Genomic DNA, 23,543 nt, shown 5'->3' on the forward strand with positions numbered 1-23,543 from the left:
TGTTCTTTATTTTTTATTTAGAGCTCGTGCAGAAGCAGAAGAAGCAAGACAGAAGGCTAAAGAGGATGATGATGTAGGTGTATATGTGTGGTTTTGTGTGTGTAATACAATGGGACATTAGAAGTCTGTGTTTAGTGAGTGCTACTAAAACTAACTGCTTAATAAGTAGTGGTAAAGTTCCTCCCTGTAGAGAAATGACAGAAGATCTAAAGAGCACGAGTAAACTTAAATTGACAGTGGTTAGTTTGCTTGCTTTCCTCTGTGCCCACTGTTATCACCCTCTTGTTTTGAAGAGCTGTTTTCATTCACATTATATCGCATACAACGGATGGGAGGAGAGGAAAGTAAAACCCAGATCTTCAAAGCCCCAAACTATTTAAAATCTGGAATTGTTCCCTAGCCTGGCTGTTATCAGGAGGCAGAGGGTGGCTCTACAGGGCCCTGTGGTGCGCCTTTGTCCCTGCCATGATTATTATATTATATGTGCCTAGAGCGATGTCCCCACGGCGCAGCGGAAACGCTTCACGCGAGTGGAAATGGCCCGAGTGCTGATGGAGAGGAACCAGTACAAGGAGAGGCTGATGGAGCTGCAGGAGGCTGTCCGATGGACTGAGATGATAAGGTGAAAAGGCTCTTGCAGAATCTTTGACAGAGCTCCTTGTGAATTTTAGATGCTGAATGATCTGGTTCATTGCCTTCTGCTTGTTTTGCTCATGCTCATGAGGATCATTGTTTTTAAGTTATGGGATTATAATTTGTCAGAATGGTTCTTGGTGAGACCTCAGTGAAAATGTGTTACTTCATATGATGTGAAATACACTCATTTTTTCAAGGGTTTCTGGAACAGTTCCAAAAGTTGGTAATTATAAATAACATTAATCTAGTGGGCATTAAAAATTACTCTGTGTGTACACATACCTTGTGATCTCAGAAAAGGGATAGTGTTGTCTTCAGACTGAGCATAATTCCTTTGGAAGGACTTGGGTTGTTCAGGATAAAACAGTTTAAATTGTGCAAGGCATGTTAAATATAAGCAATAAAGATGTGATTTGGTCCCATTTGCATCCTGAATATTCAGTTGTTTGGAATGTGTGGTTTAAAAACGTTAAGTCTTCTGCCTCAGACCTCAGCCCAACTCATCCTTGTCCCTGACCACAGGTACCAGAGGCTGTGGTGCTGCCTGCTGGCCATGGACAGCAGTGACATGTGATTGTTCCCATTGTCCTCATGCCTGTGATCCTTTGGGAGGAAAAACGTACATTCCCAACAGCCATGGCTTGTTCTTCTGTAGCTATTATCTGCTGTAGAAATCCTCTCCTATCTCTTACTTATGGCTATGGGAACACTTTATCAATTATTTACTGATGAAGATTAATAGGCTTTAAACAAAAAACAGTGGTTAAAATATTAAATAGGGAGCAGAATAATTTAAAATGGTTTGCTGCTTTCTTCAAGCTTTTTTCATTACGAAGTGTTATGCAGACTTGTCTTTTCTGTCTGAAAAGTTGCCAGTTTGTTTGGGATGCAAAGAAATGTGGATGAAGTTTATTATGTAACTTTATTTCCTGTAGTGGGAATTTCAGTATTATGCTCTGATCAGTAAAGTAGTAGTAGTGTGAAAAAACAGGCTTTATTTTCAAGATGTTATCCTTTTTTAAAAAATAAGAGTTACACACTGTTCCATTCCTTTTCCTTTTTTAGTTGTTGCTTACTCAGTAAACTTGGAATTAATTTCTTGTAGAGCATCGAGAGAAAATCCAGCCATGCAAGAGAAGAAAAGATCAAGCATTTGGCAGTTGTAAGTATAGAAACGCAGCTTATTGGCAGAAATAAATAAAGACCCTAACCAATTAGCTGGCGCATTTGTGTATGTTAGCTAATTATTTTTTGGCAGATGAAGATATCTTAACACTATTCCTCTTGTTGCCCAGCATGCCAGCTCGGTAAGACTGCTCTGGAAGACAAATTTTATCGTAAGCTGCAGCATGTAGTGAGTGGCTGTGCACTTGGTGAAGTTAAATGCCAAAGTGCGGGAATTTTTTTCCTAGCTGGATATGCCCCAGGATTCTTGTTCTGAACATTTTTTCCAGATTAATTTTTATGATGAAAAGTAGAAACCTGAACAGCTTGTGTGGGTTGCATTTATTTCAGCTTCTTTTCCCTCTGTGAAGTGCAGCTTACTGATGGTTACATTCTTCTTTCTGACTTCAAGCTCTTTAAATCTAAACCAGTGTTTAGATGTTTGTCAAATAATCCTTTCCATGTTGTGATTTTCTGATAACTGTTTTATCTTGTTGCATAGATAATAGTGGGTTTTTTGAAATGCTCTCTGCATGAACTAATGTCCTTCCTAGAGCTGTCTTCCAGGTGTGATGTTCACATCCTAATTTTGTTGGTTCCCTGTAGATGTTAATTCAAGATGAAGTTCCCATTGAATTTGATAAATGGGATAATAATACTTTAAGAATTTTTCTTAGGGACATGAGTTTTTTGTGCTTTGAGAGTGTTGCTGAGTGTGTTGGGCTCCAGTTTCTTACTTTAACTGTCTTGAACAGGCTGGCATATGCTGTGTTTTGCCTGCATAGTCAAATTTGGATGTATCTGACAAATCTTGACTCTTGTCTTTTTCTCTTCTTCTAGTTTTAGCAGGCTCTTCAGTTCATCCAGCAATACAGCAAAGAAACCAGAACCTCCTGTCAATGTTAAATATAATGCTCCAACCTCGCACATTACTCCATCAGTCAAGAAAAGAAGCAGCACCTTATCTCAATTACCCAGTGACAAATCTAAAGCCTTTGAATTCCTCAGTGAAGAGTAAGACATTTTGATTTTATAGTAGATATGCTCAATCAAGTGTTTACTCTTCTAGTCCTATGAGATTATTAGCATGCTGCTAAGTGAAGTATAATCTCCTGAAGTGAGTATTGATTCATAAGGACTCAAGATAGTTCAGAGTGAAATGTGCAGCAGTGGGTGAATACTTTGAGCACCTGGGTGAAATATTCTACTTGGTAAATACCACTGTCTTTCAAGAAAGTGCATTTAGGCACAGGAGGCAACACTTGGTACACTTTTATATGAAAATGTTGTAGCTGGGCGGGTACTGTACAAGTGTATAACTCTACAGGTACTTAAGGTTCACTTAAGAATCAGGCTAACAAGAATCTGTAATTATTTTTTTCTCCTGTGCTTTGTTTTGGCAATACGTCCTTGTAAGTTACAACTTATAAAGCTCCTAGTAGAGCTGCACAACCCAAGTTAATTTCTTTTAAGGATGCTGGCAATAGACTTTCTGGTTTTGCCTGTTTTTCTCCAGTCCCTTAAAAGTAGCCCACAGGAAACCTGGTGTCTTGATAGGTGAAAAAAACCTAGGAATATCCTTGGTAACCCAGTGCTTCCACAGTGATGTTGGTTATTAAGTTTAACAGCAATTCCCATTGCACAAGAGATTCTAAAGAGCATTAGTAAGAAGTTCCCCAATGCTGATTCTTGCCCAGAACTGAAGCCAGTTTAGCCTCACGCCGGGAGCAGAAGAGGGAGCAGTACCGCCAGGTGAAAGCTCATGTCCAGAAGGAGGATGGCAGAGTGCAGGCTTTTGGCTGGAGTCTACCTCAGAAGTACAAACAGGTATGATGCTTTCAGGTATAATGGTAACAGCTTCATGTTTTGTCACATTGAATAGGGTATGATTTCACAGCTTGTGTTTGAGTAATTCCAGCTTTTTTTGGTTGAACTTAGCAGTAAAGAATCTTTCTAAAGGAGACAACAATGCAAAACTCTTAATTGTGTTTAATAAATTCTGAGCAACTGATTCCAAAGATTGTTAACCTCTTTTAAAGGTAAAATTTTTTCTGCTTGTTTGTTTTTTTACCTAGATGGCAAATGGTGGACAGGGTGAAAATAAGATGAAGAACTTGCCTGTACCTGTTTACCTGAGACCTTTGGATGAAAAGGATACCTCTATGAAGGTGGGATGTTTCCAGTGATGATAAGAGACTTGGGCAAACTATAGCCTGAATATTTTTGTTTTGGACTCAATTACATTCTTTTTGAAATAAGTTGTTTCTTTTTAAAACATAGTGAAAAAGAATTTATGTTTCAGTAAAATGTATATGACTTTAATTGTAATTAATAACTTAAAATGGACTCCCAATATATAATACTGTTGATATCACTTAGCATATTTAACAATGCTTGTCTCTCTCTTTTTTTAGTTTGAGATTCAAGTGAAACATTTGTTTTTCTCCCAAGCTGTGGTGTGCTGTAGGGGTGAACCTGTCAGGAGGGAAGACACGAGATGGAGGGTCTGTGGTTGGTGCCAGTGTGTTCTACAATGATGTGACTGGTGTGGATGCAGAGGGCAACAAGCAGCAAACAGGATCCCAGAGCAGCTTAGATAAACTAGATCAAGAGCTCAAGGTAAGGTCACTATGAGGCACATTTAATAAATTATATAGTTGCACACCTTTACTGTGTAACTGTAGAGTACTAAAGTATTTTCTAATCAGGTTCATTGGTAACAAATAGAGTTTTCTTGGTTAGTCATTAGCCCAGGATGTTTGGGTTCTCGAATCAAACTGTTAAATACTTTTGAATCTTCCCTTGCAAATCTCAGGAGCAAATAAATTTTACATCAAAATTATGTACTGATTATACCAGTGCTGCCTCCTTTAAAAACCATTTGTGACAGACCTGTTTATGTTCTAGCTGCCATGAATGGAATTCATATTAAGGGCATAAAAACAGTCTAAATTTTCAAGTGCTTTGGGATATCACATTAACTTGTGGTGATACTGAGTATACCACTTGGCCTGTCAATAATGTTTTTATTTTATACTGGTCTAACTGTATAATTATGCAGTGTAATTATAATATTTTATGTATTTTTAATAGAAGTATGAAATGTGAGGGAGCTTTATACTTCAGATACATAAAGAACAAGTAACTACATGTAGTTATACAATGGCATTGAAGATACTTCCCACTTATTTATGTATATTTCTGTGTGAAAATGTAAGACCATAAAAGATCAAATGTAGTAATTCTATTCTTGTTCCCCTTTCTGTTGTTAATGTCTGCCTTTGTTGTCCTTCAGGATCAGCAGAAGGAACTGAAACACCAGGAAGAATTATCCAGTCTAGTTTGGATCTGCACTAGCACACATTCTGCTACAAAAGTTATCATTATTGATGCAAACCAACCAGGGAATATTCTGGACAGTTTTATTGTTTGCAATTCTCATGTGCTTTGTATTGCCAGTGTGCCAGGTAAACACTTGGGCTGGTTCAGCTCCTGCTTTTTTTAACTGATCTAATTCAGCTTTTCTTATGCAATGAAAACCCACAGATTTGTTACTTAGTATGATAAAAAGTTACTGTAACAGAGCAATAGGAAAGTGGTTAGTTCTACATTAAACTGTTGCATTTCTACCCTACTGTTTCACTCTTCAGTTGGCTGTTGACTTAAATGAACAGAAAATCAGAGAGATGTCAGCAGCCAAGGGGAACTGTTTTGTTTGGTGTACTATAAACTCTGCAACAGTGTTGATATTTCATTGAATTGTGAACATCACAAAAAGAATAATATATTTGTTGCTTTTTTGACTTCTTCAGCCTCTTGAAGATAAGCAAGCACCCTGCAGAGGGAATCCTTGTTGCATTTGAGTATGTTTTAAGTCTTGAAAGTATAAGAGGATTGGACATGAGAAAAATGTTTTTTCTTCCAGAACCAAGGATCTGTTGCACCTAGTTTCTTCATAAAGATATAGTGCCCTTGTGAACCTGCACTGTTAGCACATCTGATTTTAGAGGAAGATGTAATTAAAATTGAAATAAACTTTTTGGAAAGCTGCAGAATGAAATGCAGTGAATGAGACTGTAGTGCAACATATGTTGATCTTGCTTTTGTTTTGTGAGCTTTGTGACAGTGTCTTCCATATTTGCTGAATATGTGAAACTAACCTTTTAAATAGGGGCTGTCTGCATGTTTCATCTTGGGAGAGCTCATTGAGTTTGCAGCTTAGTTATTAGATAGAGAAGTGATTTAGCTTTATCCCTATGAAAAACACCCAGTGACAGGGTCCAAGGGAATGGCCTGGAGTTGTGTCAGGGGAGGTTTGGGCTGGATATCAGGAAAAGATTGTTTTCCAGGGGGTGGTGGGGCCCTGAAGGGGCCCCCCAGGACAGTGGTCATGGCACAAAGCCAGAGCTCCAAGAGCGTTTGGATAATGCTCTGAGACAAAGGCTGGGATTGCTGGGTGTCTGTGCAGGGCCAGGAGTTGGACTGGATCTTTGTGGGTCCCTTCCAGCTCAGGAAATTATGTTATTCTGTGTTTAATCTCTTTCAGGGGCAAGAGAAACAGACTACCCTGCAGGAGAAGAAGGGTCCCAGGAAGCAGATTCCAGCCAAGTGGACAAATCCTCCCTGTGTGGCAGTATGACCAGCAACAGCTCTGCTGAGACTGACAGCCTGCTGGGGGGCATCACTGTGGTGGGCTGCACTGCTGAGGGTCTCACGGGGGCTCCTGGTGCCCATGACACCAATGGGGCCTCACCTGTGGTGGAGAAACAGTCAGGTATGTGAGAAATATTGCAGGTGTGTCAAACACCTTGAGATGCAGCTGGAAATAAGTGGTGCAACTACTGAAGTTAACAGTATGTAAGCTGTAATAACATAAACTCTCTGTGAATCTGTAAATTGTAGCTGAAAAAGTGGTGGAAGTGACATGAAATGAGAATTGACAGCTGCTTCTTGTAGGTACTTTTGAGAGAATTCTTGTGCCTGCTCTATAGAGAGATTTTAATGTAGTATTTGAAATGCAGGTCATGCCAGAGGGTGACTAAAATAAATGCCTTGGATTTTGTCAAGTGTTAATAGAGATTTAAGTGAAACTGATTATTTCGTAGACATTCATACTTTTCTTTGTCATATGGCCTACAGATCTGTATGGTGATATGATTGTCACTGGATATGTGGTGGTTGGCCCTGTTTACTGCTGTCCTAGTTAATAATTTAATGGCCAGTCTGAGCCATCAGTCACTGGGTTAATACTTAAAAGTGCATTTGACATTTGTTTATACAGTGCAACCTGCTAAAGTTTGGGCATTTCTGATCTGATGTTTTTTGATTCTGATGTGAAAATTGTAACTGGTGTGCTATGACAGCTATTCACTTCAGTTTTAATAGCAATAGCAAATTCTAACAGAATTGTTAGAAACTTTTTCAAATTTGTTTGTTTCATAGATATTGCAGCTGAAAATAATTCAGTAGATGAGAACATTCCAACAGCAGAGGAGGCAACAGAAGCAACAGAAGTCAATGCAGGGACAGGAGAAGACACAGCTGATATTGCACAAACTGGAGTCTACACAGAGCATGTCTTTACAGATCCCTTGGGAGTGCAGCATACAACAGAGGCATCTCCAGTGTATCAGCCTAAGTACCTAGTCTCAGGCCTCATACATCTTAAAATGTATTTTTAAAAAGTATAATGTTTGTAGGCACATAGAATGGAGACAAAATTACTACTTTTTTTTCCTTTTTAAGTGTGTAGAAGTTTATATAAGTAATCTTGGTACAAGGCTGTGCTTTGTGACTCTCTTCTGCCATTCCCCAGAGGTAATAATACTGATGGGTTTGAATGCAACCTAGTTTTCCTTAATTTCTTCACTTGAAGAAATTAATGGTTATTGAGGTTTTCATCTGTGTTGTACTTTCATGTGTGGTTAGTGTTTTTAAACATCTCATGTACTTCAAAAGCCAGTGTAGGAACTCTCAATTGTGAAGTAAACACTTGGCTTATAGCCTGAGTAATCTGTGCACTTCATTAAATGTATTTTAACTGGTGTTTTCTTCTAGTACTGAGTCAGAGTTATATAAGGATGTTGCAGTTCTGCCAAGTGAGCAAGATCTAGTGAGAGAAGAAGCACAGAAAATGAGTAGCCTTTTACCAACCATGTGGCTTGGAGCACAGAATGGATGGTAAGGAAATGCTAATCTTGTTATATTTATTTATAATAATTACTTTAAACTTGCTTCTTGTGCCTACAGGCCTGATAACTATCTCAAGTCAAGATTAAGCACAGGATGATCTCAAGAGAGCCAAAACTTTGAATGCTTTGATGAAGTTTTTAGTCATTACAGAATTGTAAGGAAGTATTGTAGGTGATTAGCAAGTCCTTTTTTGTTAGATAATGCTTCATCTGCAGAGAAGTTCTGGGGTTTTTTTTGTATTCAAAGAAATTGTTATGGTCTGTTAATTACATAACTTTCAATATTGTAGTATGCTGGAAAAATGCATTGTAATTTTTACTGCAGATGGATCTGCAAGGGAGTTTGTAATGCTTTAGGCCTCTGAAAAAGCCATTCTGCTGCTCATGTAGTCCTTCCTTTCAGTGTACACATAACTTCCAGTGGAAGATGAAAACCTGTCTTCCCTTTGATTGTGGATTTCAGTTTATAAGGATTTTGCTTGTGGTTGTTTTTGTCTGGTAGTGCTTTTAATCCCTCCTGATTTGTCTTTGCAGCCTGTATGTTCATTCGTCAGTGGCCCAGTGGAGGAAATGTGTTCATGCCATTAAACTTAAAGATTCTATTCTCAGTATTGTGTAAGTCCTGAAAGAATGTCATGTAAATCATAATGAATTTCTGTTAAAATACTTTCCAAAGTAGTTTTATATTTCCTCCTCAGATATTGGGAATGTCAGTTGCCATAACTACCTGCATGCTCTTTGAGAGACAGTGGAAAACTTCTAGGGAATAAGGAAAATGAAAGGAATCTTGTACCTGTTGGAAATACATAGCCCAAAGGATGAGCTGTAGCTATGCAAAACAGTTATAGGTTGCTATTTTTGCTGTTTTCTCCAGGCATTTTAACCAGATATATTTCAATCTCTCTGAACTGGATTTTGATCCCTTGTTACATCCCTTCTCTTGAGCTTTATTGTAGAAATCAAAACACTGAGGCTAATAAAAAATTACTGTAAAGTATGCTGAAATATGAAATGTTTATACCTAGTTTTAAACCTGCCTTCTGGGCAGAGCAGTCTAACAGAGTGTGTTGCTGTGCCTCCTTTTTCCTCAGACATGTCAAAGGAATAGTCTTGGTTGCACTGGCAGATGGGACGCTTGCGATCTTTCACCGGGGAGTTGGTAAGGATGCTGGTGCATCTGGAAACCAGGGAATTTTCAACAGTAGTCAGGAAAGAAATGTGCCATTTACAAGTAATGTTGTGATAATGTATTCCCCAATGACCTTTTTCTGGGTTGTCAAATATTTCTTGTTATTTCAGTTGCAAATTCAGGTTCTGTTTTTGCACTGTTGAGGTGCATTCATGAAGTATTTTCTTACTCTGAAATGCAGAATGGGATAGATCTGCTAAAAAGGGGAAAGCCATCTGAAAGTCCATTTTGGTCATCATCTTGCATTTTCATTATGCTCAATAGTAATGTCTTCTGTTTTATTAGTGATAAAAATTGTCTCTGGGCAAGTCCTTCAATGAGAATTTTGTAAGCATCCCTTCAGAATTTCTGCCCAAACTGCTCCTGAAGCAGCTCTATTCTTCAGCCTCCAGAAACAGGACCTGGAGGGAAAGGTCTTACTATGAGCAACTGAAGCTTAGCTATCTATTAGCTTGTTTTTCCACTCTATTCATTTCATCTTTCCCTTGTGATGCTTAAATCCTTGTGCTTAGCATTTAAAAGAATTAAAAAGGTTGCAGAACACTAATGCAAATACTGGAAAAGATGCAGCTGGGATGAAGTTGGTTTTAGTGGTTTTGTTTTGTTTATTTTTTTAAAACTCACTGCAGTGGTTAACAGTACCTAAGCCTCTCTAGTGAATGTCATTGATGATCTGTGGCCTTAGTTCAGTCTACCAGAAGAATTTTAATTGGCGTTGAATGACAAAATTTAGTATGATTTTAGTAGATTTCAGGTGCCTTTTTTAATATCTTGCATCTTTTAAAAAAATCTGCGCTGGCCTACACTTCTATGTTCAGCCAAGCAGCAGGTGCCTGGTGCTGTGTGGGAAGCTGTTTGTTCTCACAGGTCCTGGTCCTAGTCAAGCAGAGCCTGTAGCACAGGGTAATCTGCTGATTTAAAAATGTTTTGCTGGATTTTTAAACTGAATCATTGTACAACTTTGTTTTTTTAAAAAGGTAACATTTGGGATGTTAGTTGCTGTTTTAATGAGGAGCCTAACCACAAACTTATACAGATTTACCCAGGTTATTACAGTGCTTTAAAAAGTCAGACTTTTAAGATAGTTGCTTGTATTTCTAAATTTTCCTTAAACTAAACACAGGTTCCTGTAAGTTTTACTTTTTTGACCTGTTTTTGCAGATGGTCAGTGGGATTTGTCAAACTATCACCTCTTGGACCTGGGCCGGCCACACCACTCCATCCGGTGCATGACAGTGGTACATGACAAGGTCTGGTGTGGCTACAGGAACAAAATCTATGTTGTTCAACCAAAGGCCATGAAAATAGAGGTAAGTTCCGATGGTGATTAAAATAATTAAATGTTGTGTTTTAATGCTACAGCTCGGACTCCAGAGTAACTCCAGAAACACTTGTTTTCGTCATACGGGCTACCTAGCAAATTTGTTTTATGAAAGAGTTGTTTTGGAAAACTTAAAGCTCTGATGAGACAGTTCTCATTTATTGAAACCAGTTTTTGGGAGATTTAGTTCTCTACTTTTGGCTGGCCAGAAACTGGAAAGTGTCTTTGTGCAGAGCTTGTAAGGCTGGCTCCCAGCTTATTCTGTGTGCCTGATTTTGTTCTCCACCCATGTCGAGAAGTTTCTAAGTGTTCATTGGCATGTACTGTCCTTCCAGTTAGAGAATAGTTGATGCAAGATGTGTGAGCTGGTGTTTTATCTGCAGTGTTTAGTCTGTCATCTCAAGACCAGAAAGTGGCTGAGGTTTCTGCAAGCCTTGAGCAATATAAGTCCTTCAGCTTCTGCTAATTGGCCTGAGACATGGGCCAGGCCTTTGAGGGTGACTGCTCAGCTCTTCTGAAAATATCAAATCACCCAATAATAACCTGGTTTTGTGAAGAAGACTATAAATGTGTATGGGAAAACTGAAATGAAGTTCATATAAAAGTGAAATTGATTGTTTTGCTGGTGGATAGTGTGTATTTTGCTCAGGTGGGGTTTTTTGAGTCAGTCATGATGGAACAAGGAAGAAAGACATTTTTTGGGCACATATACCTCGTGCTGTGGCAGCAGGATCTCAGACCAAGAAGGTTCAAGGGAGGCAGAAGCTGGAGCAGGCTGGGATGAGATGTGTAAATGAAGACTGAGTAGGAAGCCACAGCTTTGAGATCACACTCATGGAAGGGAATCAGCAATTTTAGAGCCTCACATGCTGTTTGTAACTGAGCTAAACCCTGTCTGTGCTCTTGCAAATCAGAGGGTTGTGCTTGATCGAAAATTGCCAGTTCACAATGTATGAGACTAACAGAGCAACCCTTCTTACTCTTCCCTTTGTTTCACCTTCTGATTTGAACCCCAATGTTTCATAGAAGTCCTTTGATGCCCACCCAAGGAGGGAGAGCCAAGTGAGGCAGCTGGCATGGGTGGGGGACGGGGTGTGGGTGTCCATCCGCCTGGACTCCACCCTGCGCCTCTACCACGCCCACACCTACCAGCACCTGCAGGATGTGGACATTGAGCCCTATGTAAGCAAAATGCTTGGTAAGTCCCCAGGAAAATCTGGTGTGTTCTTGCTGTCTGCAGCTTCCTTTTCCTGCTAAGAGATAAGGCAGTTCTTACTGCAGATTTGGGGTAAAGGTGGGTGGAAAGGCCTGTTAAAATCAGTTTGTGCAAACTTGAATCTGAAAGTAGAAGCCTAAGTCAGTCTGTGAAGCATGATGGGGGTGAAGGGTCATCTGTTAAAGAGTCTGTTGACCTTACCTGGTGTGTAAAGTGTCCTTAAAACTCATAACTAAAGAGGAAAGTGGTGATTGAGTTGGGCAGGCACCAATAGAGACATTACAATCTTCTTCTATACTGACACATTTTTTATAGCTAAAAATGGGAAGAATCCATTACCTGCCTGGAAAAATTGCCTATTTTTTCAAAAAAAACCCTCAAGACAGGAAATTTTTTTGCTGTTGAACCTAGTAAGCTTTCTGATTTTTTTCATTAATATCTGTATAAGAGCAGTTTCACCACATACATTACACAACAAATACAGATTTTTAGGCTCTGGGAAGTACTTCACAAGTCACTGCTGTGCACATTGCACACGTCTGGTGTCAGCCTTCTGCTGCCCTCCTCCTGCTAACAAATGAGAAATTAATTTTAATGGATTACAAACCACTATCTTATATCTGTAAATTCACCTTTTTACTTGTTTTAAAAGCCAGTAAGCCCCAATTGCTTTCTCATAGCTAGTGTTAGACTCTTGAAACATAGGTTCTCAATTTATTTACAGTGTTGTAGCCTTCTAGGTTATCTTTACAACTTAAATGTGCTCCTCTACTTTGTTTCTGTCAGAAGTGGGAAGGAATTACTTGTCTATATGATTTGGGAGTTGAATTTAAGATTCTCTGTTGTAGACCTAAAATTATTCTTGCTCATAATTTTTGATGAAAAGCATCTTTTGTTTTTAGGTACTGGTAAACTGGGATTCTCATTTGTGAGAATCACAGCACTTATGGTGTCTTGTAATCGTTTATGGGTAGGAACAGGAAATGGTGTCATCATCTCCATTCCATTAACAGAAAGTAAGTAAAATATCAATGAATAGCACTGTACAATATGCTGTAGGCATAAAAAAAAGAGTATTAAACACCAGTCAGATGCTTACTAATGGATAGAAAGCTTCACTGCCAGGTCTTGACTTTCAGGTTTGTAACAGATGAGGCCTGTGTGATGTTTAGCACCTATATCTGTGTATGTGTTACAATTACCTTGAGAAAATGACACATCTCCAGAATCTCCTGTACTGCCATTTGAGGAAGGTTGGCTTGAATCAAAGGGACACTTTGAAGCCTTAGAGGTGTTCTGGGCATTAGCAGCATTGGTAGAAGTTTATTGCTTATACGAGACATCATTAGTTTTCTAATGAATGTTATTTTTGATTGCCATATGATCACAAAATACATTTTTCTTTGATTTGAGCATGTTGTTGTTGCTGCTGCTAATGCAATTTGTTTGGCTTTAGTTTTTGAGAATTCATCACAAAGTGGGTATGAAGGACTGGAACAGAAGTAGCAGAGACTGCTTTAAAGGACATGTTCAGAGTTATAGGAGCTGCAAATACATTCAAACAGGGCACTAACATCCAGGTCAAATTCCAATCATGTAAATCCTGGTTTTTGCTTAATAACAGACCCCAGACTCTTGTCATAGGCTGAAACTAATTGAGGGCAGTTGAATCTCAGGAGAAAGGAACAGCTCAAGGGCAAACCAAATCTTAAATAGGTTAAGCTTGGGAAGAATCTCTGTGTAAATTGATTGCATTTAAACAACAACAACAACAACAAATGCCTCAACACTTGTGCCTGAGACTAATGCTATAACAGGTGGACAGAAATTTCAGAAAATAAAATGCAGACCTATGATAGTCCCAATTATACTGTTGTTACTAAGAAAATAATGCAGTCTGACAGGTGAAATTTTAGGGTGATTTAATAGTGAAAACTCTTCATGTTGTATCTGCTTTGTTGAACAGCAAACACATGCATTGTTTCTCATGTTGTTCCATTGCATTGTCCATCCATTCAGTAACTGTCTTTTTTTTTGCATGAATGTACTAAGGAAGGACAGACTTCCTGCCATGGATTTTGAGACACTTTAAATCATGCTTTCAAAAATTATAGCTCTTAATTTGCGTCAAGCTTAATTTAATGTTTCCAGACAAGTTTGTTTTAAACCAGGAGTGAATGTGAAGAAATCCCTATTAAAGCTGTTCAGTTTCATTTCATTTCTTTTGGTTGGTTGTGGGTCAGAACAGCCTTTTGGGGGTTGCCTGATAGTGGAGCTGAGAACCCTGGTGAGAAATAGTAATAAAGCAGTTACATCCTTGCATGAGCAGTGGCATCTCTCAATCCCCTGGGTCTCAGTAGCAGAGCAGCAGATGATGTTCCAAAAGGGTACTTGAAAACATGAGTCTTTCTATATTATTCTGGAGCCTCCTGCCAAGGAAAGAGAGAAAGGGGAAACGTTGCTAATCAATAATAAACTTAAAAATACGTGACAGTGCTTTTGTGGTCTATTTTGTCCTGAAACTTCTATAGTAAATGCTGGTCTTTGTGAATTTTGATCAAATCTTCTGTAATTAAATATCTGTTGGTTTCTTTAGGAGCTAAAATTTTAAGCTCTACCTTAGCAAAAACCAAAATATGAGTGGTGGGTTCTCATTAATCCTTCTCCTCTACTGTCATACCTATCCATTTCCCCTTTCCTCCTTTCTCACTAGCTGTAATCCTCCACCAGGGACGTTTACTGGGGCTGCGGGGTAAGTGCAGATCCTGAACCAAAACCTATTTCAGGCTTATAATAGCCACTTTGAGGCTGTTTCCCACTCCTTATAGATTTACCCTTTGTATGTTCCTAAATGTTTTTCCACTTGCAGTTACTGCATTGCAGCAGTTTTATGTTTGCTAAATGGCCACCAGTCTGCTCAGCAGTTTAGCATATCATCCTGTGTTGCAGCTGAACTCTCATATAGACTTTCTCTTCCAGCCAATGTGATATCACATCTTATAACTTTGTCATTAATCCACATCATTTGCTGTCTTGTTACAAATCACTGTTTCTTTCACTACTTTGATAGTCTTTGGAATGGAGATGGCTTGTATGTCTAGCATGAGTACTTCTCTGGTTTAATGCATTTTAAAACTCCACAGTAAAATCTAGATATAGAATGATAATAGGGTAGCTCTTTCATGCCCACAGGTGGCTGTTCCTAGAGAATTTTTGCTGTCAAGGGCATACATTGATTAGTTGGAATGAAACTGTCTTTAATTACATGTTTAAGTACATGGAATTTGCTCATACTGAAACACATTAGAGGTACTTATTTTCTATGAAAGATACAGTCCTGTCACAAATTATTTTTTCCCAAAAGTAGGATATTGAAATCTGGTGTTTATGCTAGACTAATAAGAATCCTGCTCCATTTTCTGATGTACTTAAAATAACGAAGCATGCAATCTTTTTCTTTCCAGCTCTGTCTTGAATTGGCATTGCTGCCCTCCTGTTTAATTTTTATCTAAGTTTGCTTTAGCTTTTAGATGGTACCATAAGGTTTCTTAACAAATAACTACCTCAGCAATTTGTGTTTTGAAGTAGAAAACAACCTCTTCTTTTCCAGCCAATAAATCAGCAGCAGGCTCTGGAAACCGTCCGGGGAGTGTGATCCGTGTGTATGGAGATGAGCACAGTGACAAAGTGACCCCAGGGACATTCATCCCCTACTGTTCCATGGCACATGCACAGCTCTGCTTCCACGGCCACCGGGACGCTGTGAAATTCTTTGTTGCAGTACCAGGTGAGGATTTGTTACCACCTTCAAAAGAGGTGTTTTTTTGGTTAGGGTTTTTTGTTTGTTGTTTTTTTTCCTTCATTCACTTAGTTAAACACAGTGTTTAGGCAGATAGCAAGAGTACTCACAGAAGCAATGTATTGTATTTTAATTACAAGGCTTGTCTGATTGCTAAGTACAGCCCTGTTTAATGGGAGGAAAAGGGCTTGATCACAAGCCAGGACTTTGCTTCCTTCTGTGAAAAAGGGGCTGTGCTAAATAAGCACTTACCTGTTAAGAAGGCATTCAACTGCATTGTCATCTAATGACCAAGCACAGGAGGATTTATTCTGAGATAAAGCATAAAAAAATGTTCTGTTTTTCACCCAGGTCAGGTTGTTTGCCCTCAGAGTAGTGGTGGAACAGATCTAACAGCTGATAAACAAGCCCAGGAGTCCTTGAACCAGAGTCCCTTAAAATCAATGTTGGTGATAAGTGGTGGAGAAGGATACATTGACTTCAGAATGGGTAAGAAATCTGAGCTTTAAGTGAGTTGCAGTTCATACTGAAAGGGTATTAATAACTACTGCTGTAGTTGCAGTGAGTGCATTTGTGAGGTCAGTGTATACAGTCTTTACCATACACTGTAGGGTAGAAGTATTTTTATTCTGACACACACCTCCAGCTTCTCCTCCTCCTCCCAATAAACCATGACCTTTGGGATGTGAGGAACAATGCTCACTTTTAAAATTTCAAAGGTTTATTAAACCTTAAAAAAATACAACAAAAGGACTAAATAAGAAAAAAATACAGCACTGGGAGGACTCAACCACCATGTGCTTGCCTACAAAATGGATGCTCTGCCTTTTATACCTCTAGCCCCTCCCAAAGCCTCATCTGTCAACTCCTCCTTTGCTGTCTAGGGGTGGAGTTCACTTTTCTTACATCTTGTTGGAGATCAGGTGTTACCATAGTGACCAGCCGACCCTCCCCAAATGCCCAACTACCAAGGCCATCCCATGATAACACTGCAACAGGGAGGACATGTTACAGTAACATAATTCTACATCTACAAAACTTCTCTTAAAATGTACATAATATTTACCTCTTAATTGTGAGAGCCAACCATCTAATTACTCATCTATAACAGGGATGACTGTGTAAGAAGGTTTATTTGAAACTCTGCTTTGGAGTCATGTACCACCTTCCTGTTTATGCTTTCAGTCTTTCTTTGGCAGGTTAATCTTCTGTCTCAAACTGCTGGAAAACATGTCCTTAGTTATTTAAATATGCAGACTGACTGAAAACAAGTCATGTTAAGTGGAGAATACTCAGTGTAAAGTTTAGTCATTTTTGAGTGGGAAAGTAGATCACTTATCTCTGCATGCCCATCGTATTTGATCACTGCTTTTCTTGGATAGTACTTTTGCATGATCTAGCCCATAAAAGATTTCTTGTGTAAACATGTATCTTCTTTTTAATTGAACTGTTTGGGAAAATAAAGTGAGAACTGTTGTGATTCTGTGCTTATAAACTGCAGCTGGAGACCTCAACAAAAAGTGCATAAAAAGGTGTCACAACTTAGACCTGCTTTTGACCTTTTGCCTAAATCTGTCTGTAGTCTTTCAAAACCAACCAAACAGCAAAACAATCTACATAAACCATGACAAAGGAAAGCCCAGAAAGGCCATTCTAAATCCTGTCATCCCACTAATCCGTGCCAAGCAGGTTCCTGGGGTGACCTTGCTGGATTTCTGTGGGGGGCAGGACTGGAGACAGTTCTGTGCCACAGTGCAGTGAGGGCTCAAGTGCTGCAGCACTCAGGGCAGCTGGAACAGCCACATTCCAAGTGCTCTTTTTGCTGTCCCTGTGGCATGATGGCACAGCCATGAGCTGAGTGCCAGTGCTGCCTTAGCCCAGCCAGTGCCACGTGAACCCAGCAAACTCTGGGCACTTGGGGCTGCTCTGTGTTTAGCATCCTCAGTCCTTCAAAGGAATCTAACCAGAACACCAGCCAGAATTTGATTTGGCACCTTCCTGAAGGTGTAGGTCAGTTCCTGTTTCCTCTAATTAAAGTGACCTCCTGGATTGATGGTCCTGGCTGTCCATGTGCAGTTCAGTGTCACCTTTGGTCCCAGTCAGCTGCTGTCACTCAGAGTTCAGGTGCAGCTACAGAACTGCTCTTCTTTTTGAAGAGCAGTAATGGAGAATATGCTCACGGCTGTCTTTGCCACTGTGGGCAGAGTTGTGACAAGCTGGAATAACTGGACCAGGAGGAAAGAGTGGGAAAGGTTGACCATAGACTTGAATGTTGTGTTGTCTCATATGTGCTCAATTGCAGCTCTTGTCCCAGAGCATTTGTGTTTGGGTTTGTCCCAGAACACTTTCTGGTGTCAAAACCATCTCTGTGTCTGCCTGGTAGTTTGCAGATTAGGTTTCTCTACATTAAAGAGTTATAAGTAATGAAAAATGTAGAATGTGGATACTTAAGGAACTGCCATTATTTTTTGGGCTAGAAGTAAAGAATATCACCAGCAGAACGCTGGGCTCTTAGATAATTATGCAACACACTCTCTTTACATTCACAGACTTTAATATGTTTTTATATCAGCATATGGCAACACTGTCTTTTTAGTGTTTTTTCTTGTCTTGCTGCATGTGGTGTTGATGCTGTTCTGGTTACTGGCTGCCTCAACCAAAGCTGTTTTGTTCCAGGTGATGAAGGAGGAGAATCTGAACTCCTGGGAGAAGCTCTACCACTTGAACCTTCTGTAGCCAAAGCTGAGAGGAGTCACTTGATAGTGTGGCAAGTCATGTGTGGCAGTGAGTGAGCCTGTAGGATGCAGTTGGAGACCTTAAAAATGGCAGGGGAGGGGAGGGGGGAAGCAAAAAAAAAAAAAAAAAAGCTTCTGCATGTTTTTTTTTTTTATTTTGTGAACCTGTTTCACTACATGATGTTGAAGCATTTCTTTGCTGTTTAACTTTATCTTGAAACCTGTCATACGTTAGCTATACAGGAATTACCTTGTGCTGTTTTACTGCACCCTGTTAAATGGAACAGTGTGAGGAAATCAGATGTTTCTCCAGCTGGTGTGCACACCTCAGTGAGCAGCTGATACAGTTTTACTGTACCACAGCAATCTCATGTGTTCACTTCTTTGGTAGTCTCACTTGAGTTAAGCTTTGTTCCAACTGAGCTTCATTTCACTGTATAATGCATTGGGTAAAACAGCAAAGTTATTCCCAGAGTATGAAAAAAATGGACAAATTAAAAGATGGATTATTAAGACTCATCCAAATACTCAGTGAGGGCTGAAACAAACTATATTTCAGCTTTTGTTTTCAAACCTGGAAAATCTTGCTCATACAGTGTACACGGTTTAATTTGTTACATTCTTCAGAATTTGTGGGGGGAAAGAGGAGGCTGTATAGGAATTAAAAAGAAAATATTTAAATAAAATTGTATTTTCACTATTGAACCTTAAAGTTTGACAACTGCTGCCCTTAGTAATGAGCAATTTTGAGCATAATGTTTTTCCATCTCCCTGACATGGAACAATTGTTTCTAAAGGGTATTCTTAGGTTGCTATAAATTGGAAAATAACTGTAAAATTCTCAAACAGGGGATATGTTTTGTTCTTTTCTTAACTCCTTATGTCCTAAGCACTTAGAATGATCTTCTCTGCCTACCTGGTCAAACTCATAAGGCAATATGTGTGAAGGTTGGAGACCTCAATTAGAGCATGCACAAAGACTGAGAGCGTACAGAAAAAAAACATTCTGCGCAAGTGAGATCGTAAAGGTGATGCCTCAGGCATCAGAGGAAGTGTAGTTCCAGATAATTAGGTACAAATTGTATTTTTTTTGTAGCTCCATACCCCAGTTTAGTTAAAAAAATAATTCAGCAACAATATTATCTGGTAACACAATGACAGAGAAAATTCTCCTACCAAAAGTCAGGATACTAATACTAGGCTGACATTCTGTCTACTCACCATCTTTTTAATCGTAAATGTGAGTTTAAGGCTCTTTCTTTTATTGAAATTTCTGCGTTAGTGTCAGACCTAAGTTAAACACTTCATGATTTCTGTACTTCAGAAGATTTAAAACCCCCAATTTGCTCTTTAGTCTCTAGAAAGTAATAGTTTTGAGGGGTTTTAATAAACATCCAGCATTTATCCCCAAAAGGCTGGAGCTGTTCAGATTAGCAGAGAAATTTAGTAACTTGGTTATATGAGAGAACTGAACAGTTTCAGAGGAGTAAATATAGAAACACTTTTTTAAAACTGCCTAAACATTTTTATGCAATAGGAGCAGTTCTGGTCTATCAGGCAAACATGTGTTTATATATTTTCTTAATTTTTAAAATGAACACATTTAGCTGAGGTCTATTGTGTAAATATATATTTAGGCAGCTTTTTCAAATGCATATCATAGCTGATAAACCAGAAAATCTCCATTCAGGTCTATTGGTTAGATTTATATGTATAAATACTTTTTAAGCAACATATTTTGTACACAGCTGTTCCTCTCGTAAATATGTATTTAGGACATGAACTATGTAGTAAAAATCCTTATTAAAGATGTTTAATATCTTGGTAGTATTTTTCTCTTCAGAATGCCAAAAGCAATGAAAGCATGTTGTTCATAATTTGCTTTCCATATTCATCTTGAATGTCACTCTTAAAGTACTTTGGCTTAAATATAAAGTCTGGAAGCTTATTAAAAATTATACAAATACCAATTATACAAAAGTAACCTGAGTCAACACTCTTAGACCTATTTTAAACTTATAGGCATGTATGCTGAACATGAAGCACACCTGAATTAACTGATGGGATGTCTTAAGAAAAATGCTGTCTAAACTTTTACTGTTGTGTAGAATCTTCACTGTGAGTGGTGCAGTTTCATTGCTTTTCCTGCCATTTTCTTGAATTTATTTTTTTTTCTCTTTGGAAAACACAATCTCCAAAGTTTTTTTACTCACTGGTTGATTGTCACATTCTCATGTTCTCAGAAGAAAAAGCGCACAATTCTGTTATTTGGTTCTTTGTAGGATTTAATTTGTTATTAAAGACAAGCTGTTTTCTCTGAGTGGCGTTACTGCTCCAGCTGGAGCAGTGCAGCCTGGCAAGTGTGTCCCTGCTCTTTTGCCAAATGGAGCTGGCCCACCGTGCCATTTTAGTCACTTCAGTGGGCCAGCCCTTGCAAATATTTCAGAGAATGATGGATTGCTTCTGTCCAAAAGTGGAAGGGTTTTAAAGCAGACAGTAGTTGAACTGTGTAGCACTGTGGGTGTAGATAAAGGCATGTGTACTTCTCTTGATTTCTCATTTAAAATCTTTATCCCCTGTCCTAAGGTACAGTAGATTACTGGGTCCCTGTTGCCATCACAGTGTGCTGGGCTGTGTAAACTCCCCTTGATGTCACTTTGAAAGGTGAATAAAGCATGCAGACGCCAGGCACTGTGATGACAATACACCCTCAACTCCGTCTCAAGAATGTGTTTATGCATTACACTCGTGATTAAAGCATCATATAAATAGGAGCTAATCTCTTGATATCTACAGCTTGTTAATAGTTTGGAAACATTTCGAGCACAAAATATGCAGCACATGACTTGCCTGGGTAGGGGTGTTTGCATGGTGAGGGTGAGGCTGCATTGTCCATTCCTTGGGAAGGTCTTCCTGTGCCGGATAGGATCGAGCTGACAGAGCGTAGACACTTTATCATAGGCTGCCTTAGTAATAAACAAATGTTTAATCTGTTTTATTATACTAACTGTTCTAAAGAACATATGTCTTTAAAAAATGCTGTGTAACTGAATATTTATTTCCATGTGAGTATTATAAAAGTTACCAAAGGATTAAACCTGACTTAGCACTCTGTAAATGGCCCTGTTGAGGTGGGCCTTGTGAAGGCCTCGCTCTGTAAAATGAGACATGGTAAACTCAAATACAGTTCTTCTTTAGGGAAATTAAATGTTCTTTTCTAACAGGGTTATGCCATATTGTAACAACCTATATTGCACCTCAAAGCATTTTTCTATACACTAAATGTCTCTCCCGCCCTCTAACAAGATTAAGTTTCCTTTATTAATTTTGCTGATGCACATTTCTCAATCTTTTAAACATATATTTTAAACATTTTATGGTCTGTAATTTTTGAAAGTTTTGTCTGTTGGACACTTTATGCTGAATTTTACTTGCCTCTGTAATCTGAGATGGATTCTACAGCGTTAAACTTGCTGTCTGTTAAAACTTGAGGCTTCTTTTCTGTGAGCAGAAGAGCTCATATAGCAGTGTAGTTATTTCAGTATTTATTTCTATTATTGAATCCATGAGGTTCAGAATGTAACTTTGTACATGAAATATATATAAATATGTATATGAAACATGCATTGGGTCAGTGTGTTCTTTGTAATCTCATGTTAATTCTGCCGAATTTTGGTGCTATCAGAAGACACAATTTTGGGGATTTTACACTAATGCCAAATATTGTTGTTATCAGTGATGTGTTTGAGTCAGTCCAGGGCTGGTGTTATCCTGCTCTCTTGTAGTGGGCTCAGACAAAAGCTGTGAAGAAAAGCTATGATGTCTGTGCCTCTCTTAAGATACAGATCTGGGGGAAATCTGCTTGATGCAGCTCAGATGAAATAGATTATGTCAGATTAAATAGATGCTGCCACTGAGATTTATTTTTTAAATTGCTTTAGCAGATATTCATCAGAGCTCAAATGCTCTCTGGTTACTTCCTGCTCAGCAAAGGAAATTGTGTTTTTAAGGCACAAGAATGAGGACATGGTGACTGCAGAACCTGAACACTTGGCCAGAGCCAGGGTTTCATGTTTTCCCAGGTCACCTGCCCCTTTCTTAGCACATTTGTCCCAGCTGTGTGTCCTGATCAGTGTGTCAGGAGTGTCCCCAAGAACCCCTGGGGGAGCCCCACTGGGTGCAGAAAGTTGTGCTAGGGACACAGAGCCCCCCTGGCCTCCCCATGAGTGTCACTGCAGGTGGCACTGCTGCCCTTGGGCACTGGTGAAGGGCCCACGTTTGAAGTTGTTTAAAACTTCCAGAAGAAAAATGCTTCAGATTTGTTTGCACAAATGCCTGTGCAGACACTGGAATCACCCATGGATAAGAACTACCAAATGTCCTGTTACCACTGTTGTACCACCTTGAAGCTTTTTAAACCTGGTGCTTAACAAACCCACCATAATTTTTGCTTAGTTAGTGGAGTTTTCCTGGAAGATTTTTTCCTCTCCAGAACATATGAACTAATGCATTTCCCTCTCTTCACAGTGATGGTCCTGGGGCCATGTCCATTCCCAGGCAGGTCACACACTGCACTGTGCTAAAGCAGAGTGTGTTTGCATTAAAAGGGAAGAAACATCACAAATCTTCACTCTGGAAATGTTTCAGCTCTTGCAGCAGCCCTGGAGCCCCTCAGGTCTGTGCATAAGTAATTGAATTTTTCAGATCTGGTGTTGAGAGAGGTAAGAGAGTAGAGTTCTGAACTGAGCTGAGGAGTTACAAGTGGTGTTTGGAGACTGAAGTTTGGAAATAACAAATCTGTCTGCACTGGGCATGGGATCATGGGAAAAGCATTCACTATTTCTGAGGGCAGATTTTACAAAGTTCTTTCAGTTGTATCAGTCTTCTACACCAAGAGGTGTTCAGGGCAGAATACACACACTTTTAAACTTTTGCAATGCAAATGCTTTTATTGAAAACCACTTTTTTTGCTGGAAATTAAACCTTAAACTTACTGAGGTAGACCATTTCCTTTTTTCTACAATGGAATAAATACTAAACCATAAATTTGGGATTCTTTTTGCCTTCACCTCCCATTTTCAGTGTCCTGTCTGAGCAATACAGTCTGGAGCTGGTACTGACCATTGTGGTGATCTCTGGTGCACAAGTGTCCCTGAATTCTGCTGTGAGGGGCTCTGGCCAGGGACCACACTAGCTCCTGGCAGGGCCTGCAGGACTCGCTGTGAATCTGTGTGGTTACATTCTTTAAAAAAAAAAAACAAACAAACAATTTTGAGTGCAAATAGTTTCCTG

General features: G+C 39.1%; 1 protein-coding gene across 9 annotated transcripts in view; it reads left to right on the top strand.

The window, feature by feature from the left end:
- The window catches only part of SPAG9 (sperm associated antigen 9), a 59,253-nt gene extending 37,378 nt beyond the window's left edge, over nucleotides 1-21,875 (top strand). For 4 of the 9 annotated variants that reach the window (XM_064395939.1, XM_064395941.1, XM_064395945.1 and 1 more), the window contains 20 exons: nucleotides 22-73; nucleotides 492-622; nucleotides 1,742-1,798; nucleotides 2,641-2,814; nucleotides 3,498-3,627; nucleotides 3,876-3,968; nucleotides 4,252-4,419; nucleotides 5,096-5,267; nucleotides 6,347-6,574; nucleotides 7,243-7,438; nucleotides 7,858-7,980; nucleotides 8,526-8,606; nucleotides 9,083-9,150; nucleotides 10,342-10,490; nucleotides 11,528-11,699; nucleotides 12,620-12,733; nucleotides 14,431-14,469; nucleotides 15,328-15,504; nucleotides 15,868-16,005; nucleotides 18,193-21,875. In XM_064395939.1, coding sequence (XP_064252009.1) covers nucleotides 22-73; nucleotides 492-622; nucleotides 1,742-1,798; nucleotides 2,641-2,814; nucleotides 3,498-3,627; nucleotides 3,876-3,968; nucleotides 4,252-4,419; nucleotides 5,096-5,267; nucleotides 6,347-6,574; nucleotides 7,243-7,438; nucleotides 7,858-7,980; nucleotides 8,526-8,606; nucleotides 9,083-9,150; nucleotides 10,342-10,490; nucleotides 11,528-11,699; nucleotides 12,620-12,733; nucleotides 14,431-14,469; nucleotides 15,328-15,504; nucleotides 15,868-16,005; nucleotides 18,193-18,308 — 2,578 coding nt within the window. In that variant the 3' untranslated portion in view covers nucleotides 18,309-21,875. The remainder of the gene's footprint in view (nucleotides 1-21; nucleotides 74-491; nucleotides 623-1,741; nucleotides 1,799-2,640; nucleotides 2,815-3,497; nucleotides 3,628-3,875; nucleotides 3,969-4,251; nucleotides 4,420-5,095; nucleotides 5,268-6,346; nucleotides 6,575-7,242; nucleotides 7,439-7,857; nucleotides 7,981-8,525; nucleotides 8,607-9,082; nucleotides 9,151-10,341; nucleotides 10,491-11,527; nucleotides 11,700-12,619; nucleotides 12,734-14,430; nucleotides 14,470-15,327; nucleotides 15,505-15,867; nucleotides 16,006-18,192) is intronic. The other 5 variants (XM_064395942.1, XM_064395944.1, XM_064395947.1 and 2 more) reach the window with 2 other exon arrangements.
- Nucleotides 21,876-23,543: the final 1,668 nt, after the last annotated feature.

Source organism: Passer domesticus, chromosome 20, assembly GCF_036417665.1.
Source record: "Passer domesticus isolate bPasDom1 chromosome 20, bPasDom1.hap1, whole genome shotgun sequence".
In the NCBI taxonomy this organism is placed as follows: Eukaryota; Metazoa; Chordata; class Aves; order Passeriformes; family Passeridae; genus Passer; species Passer domesticus.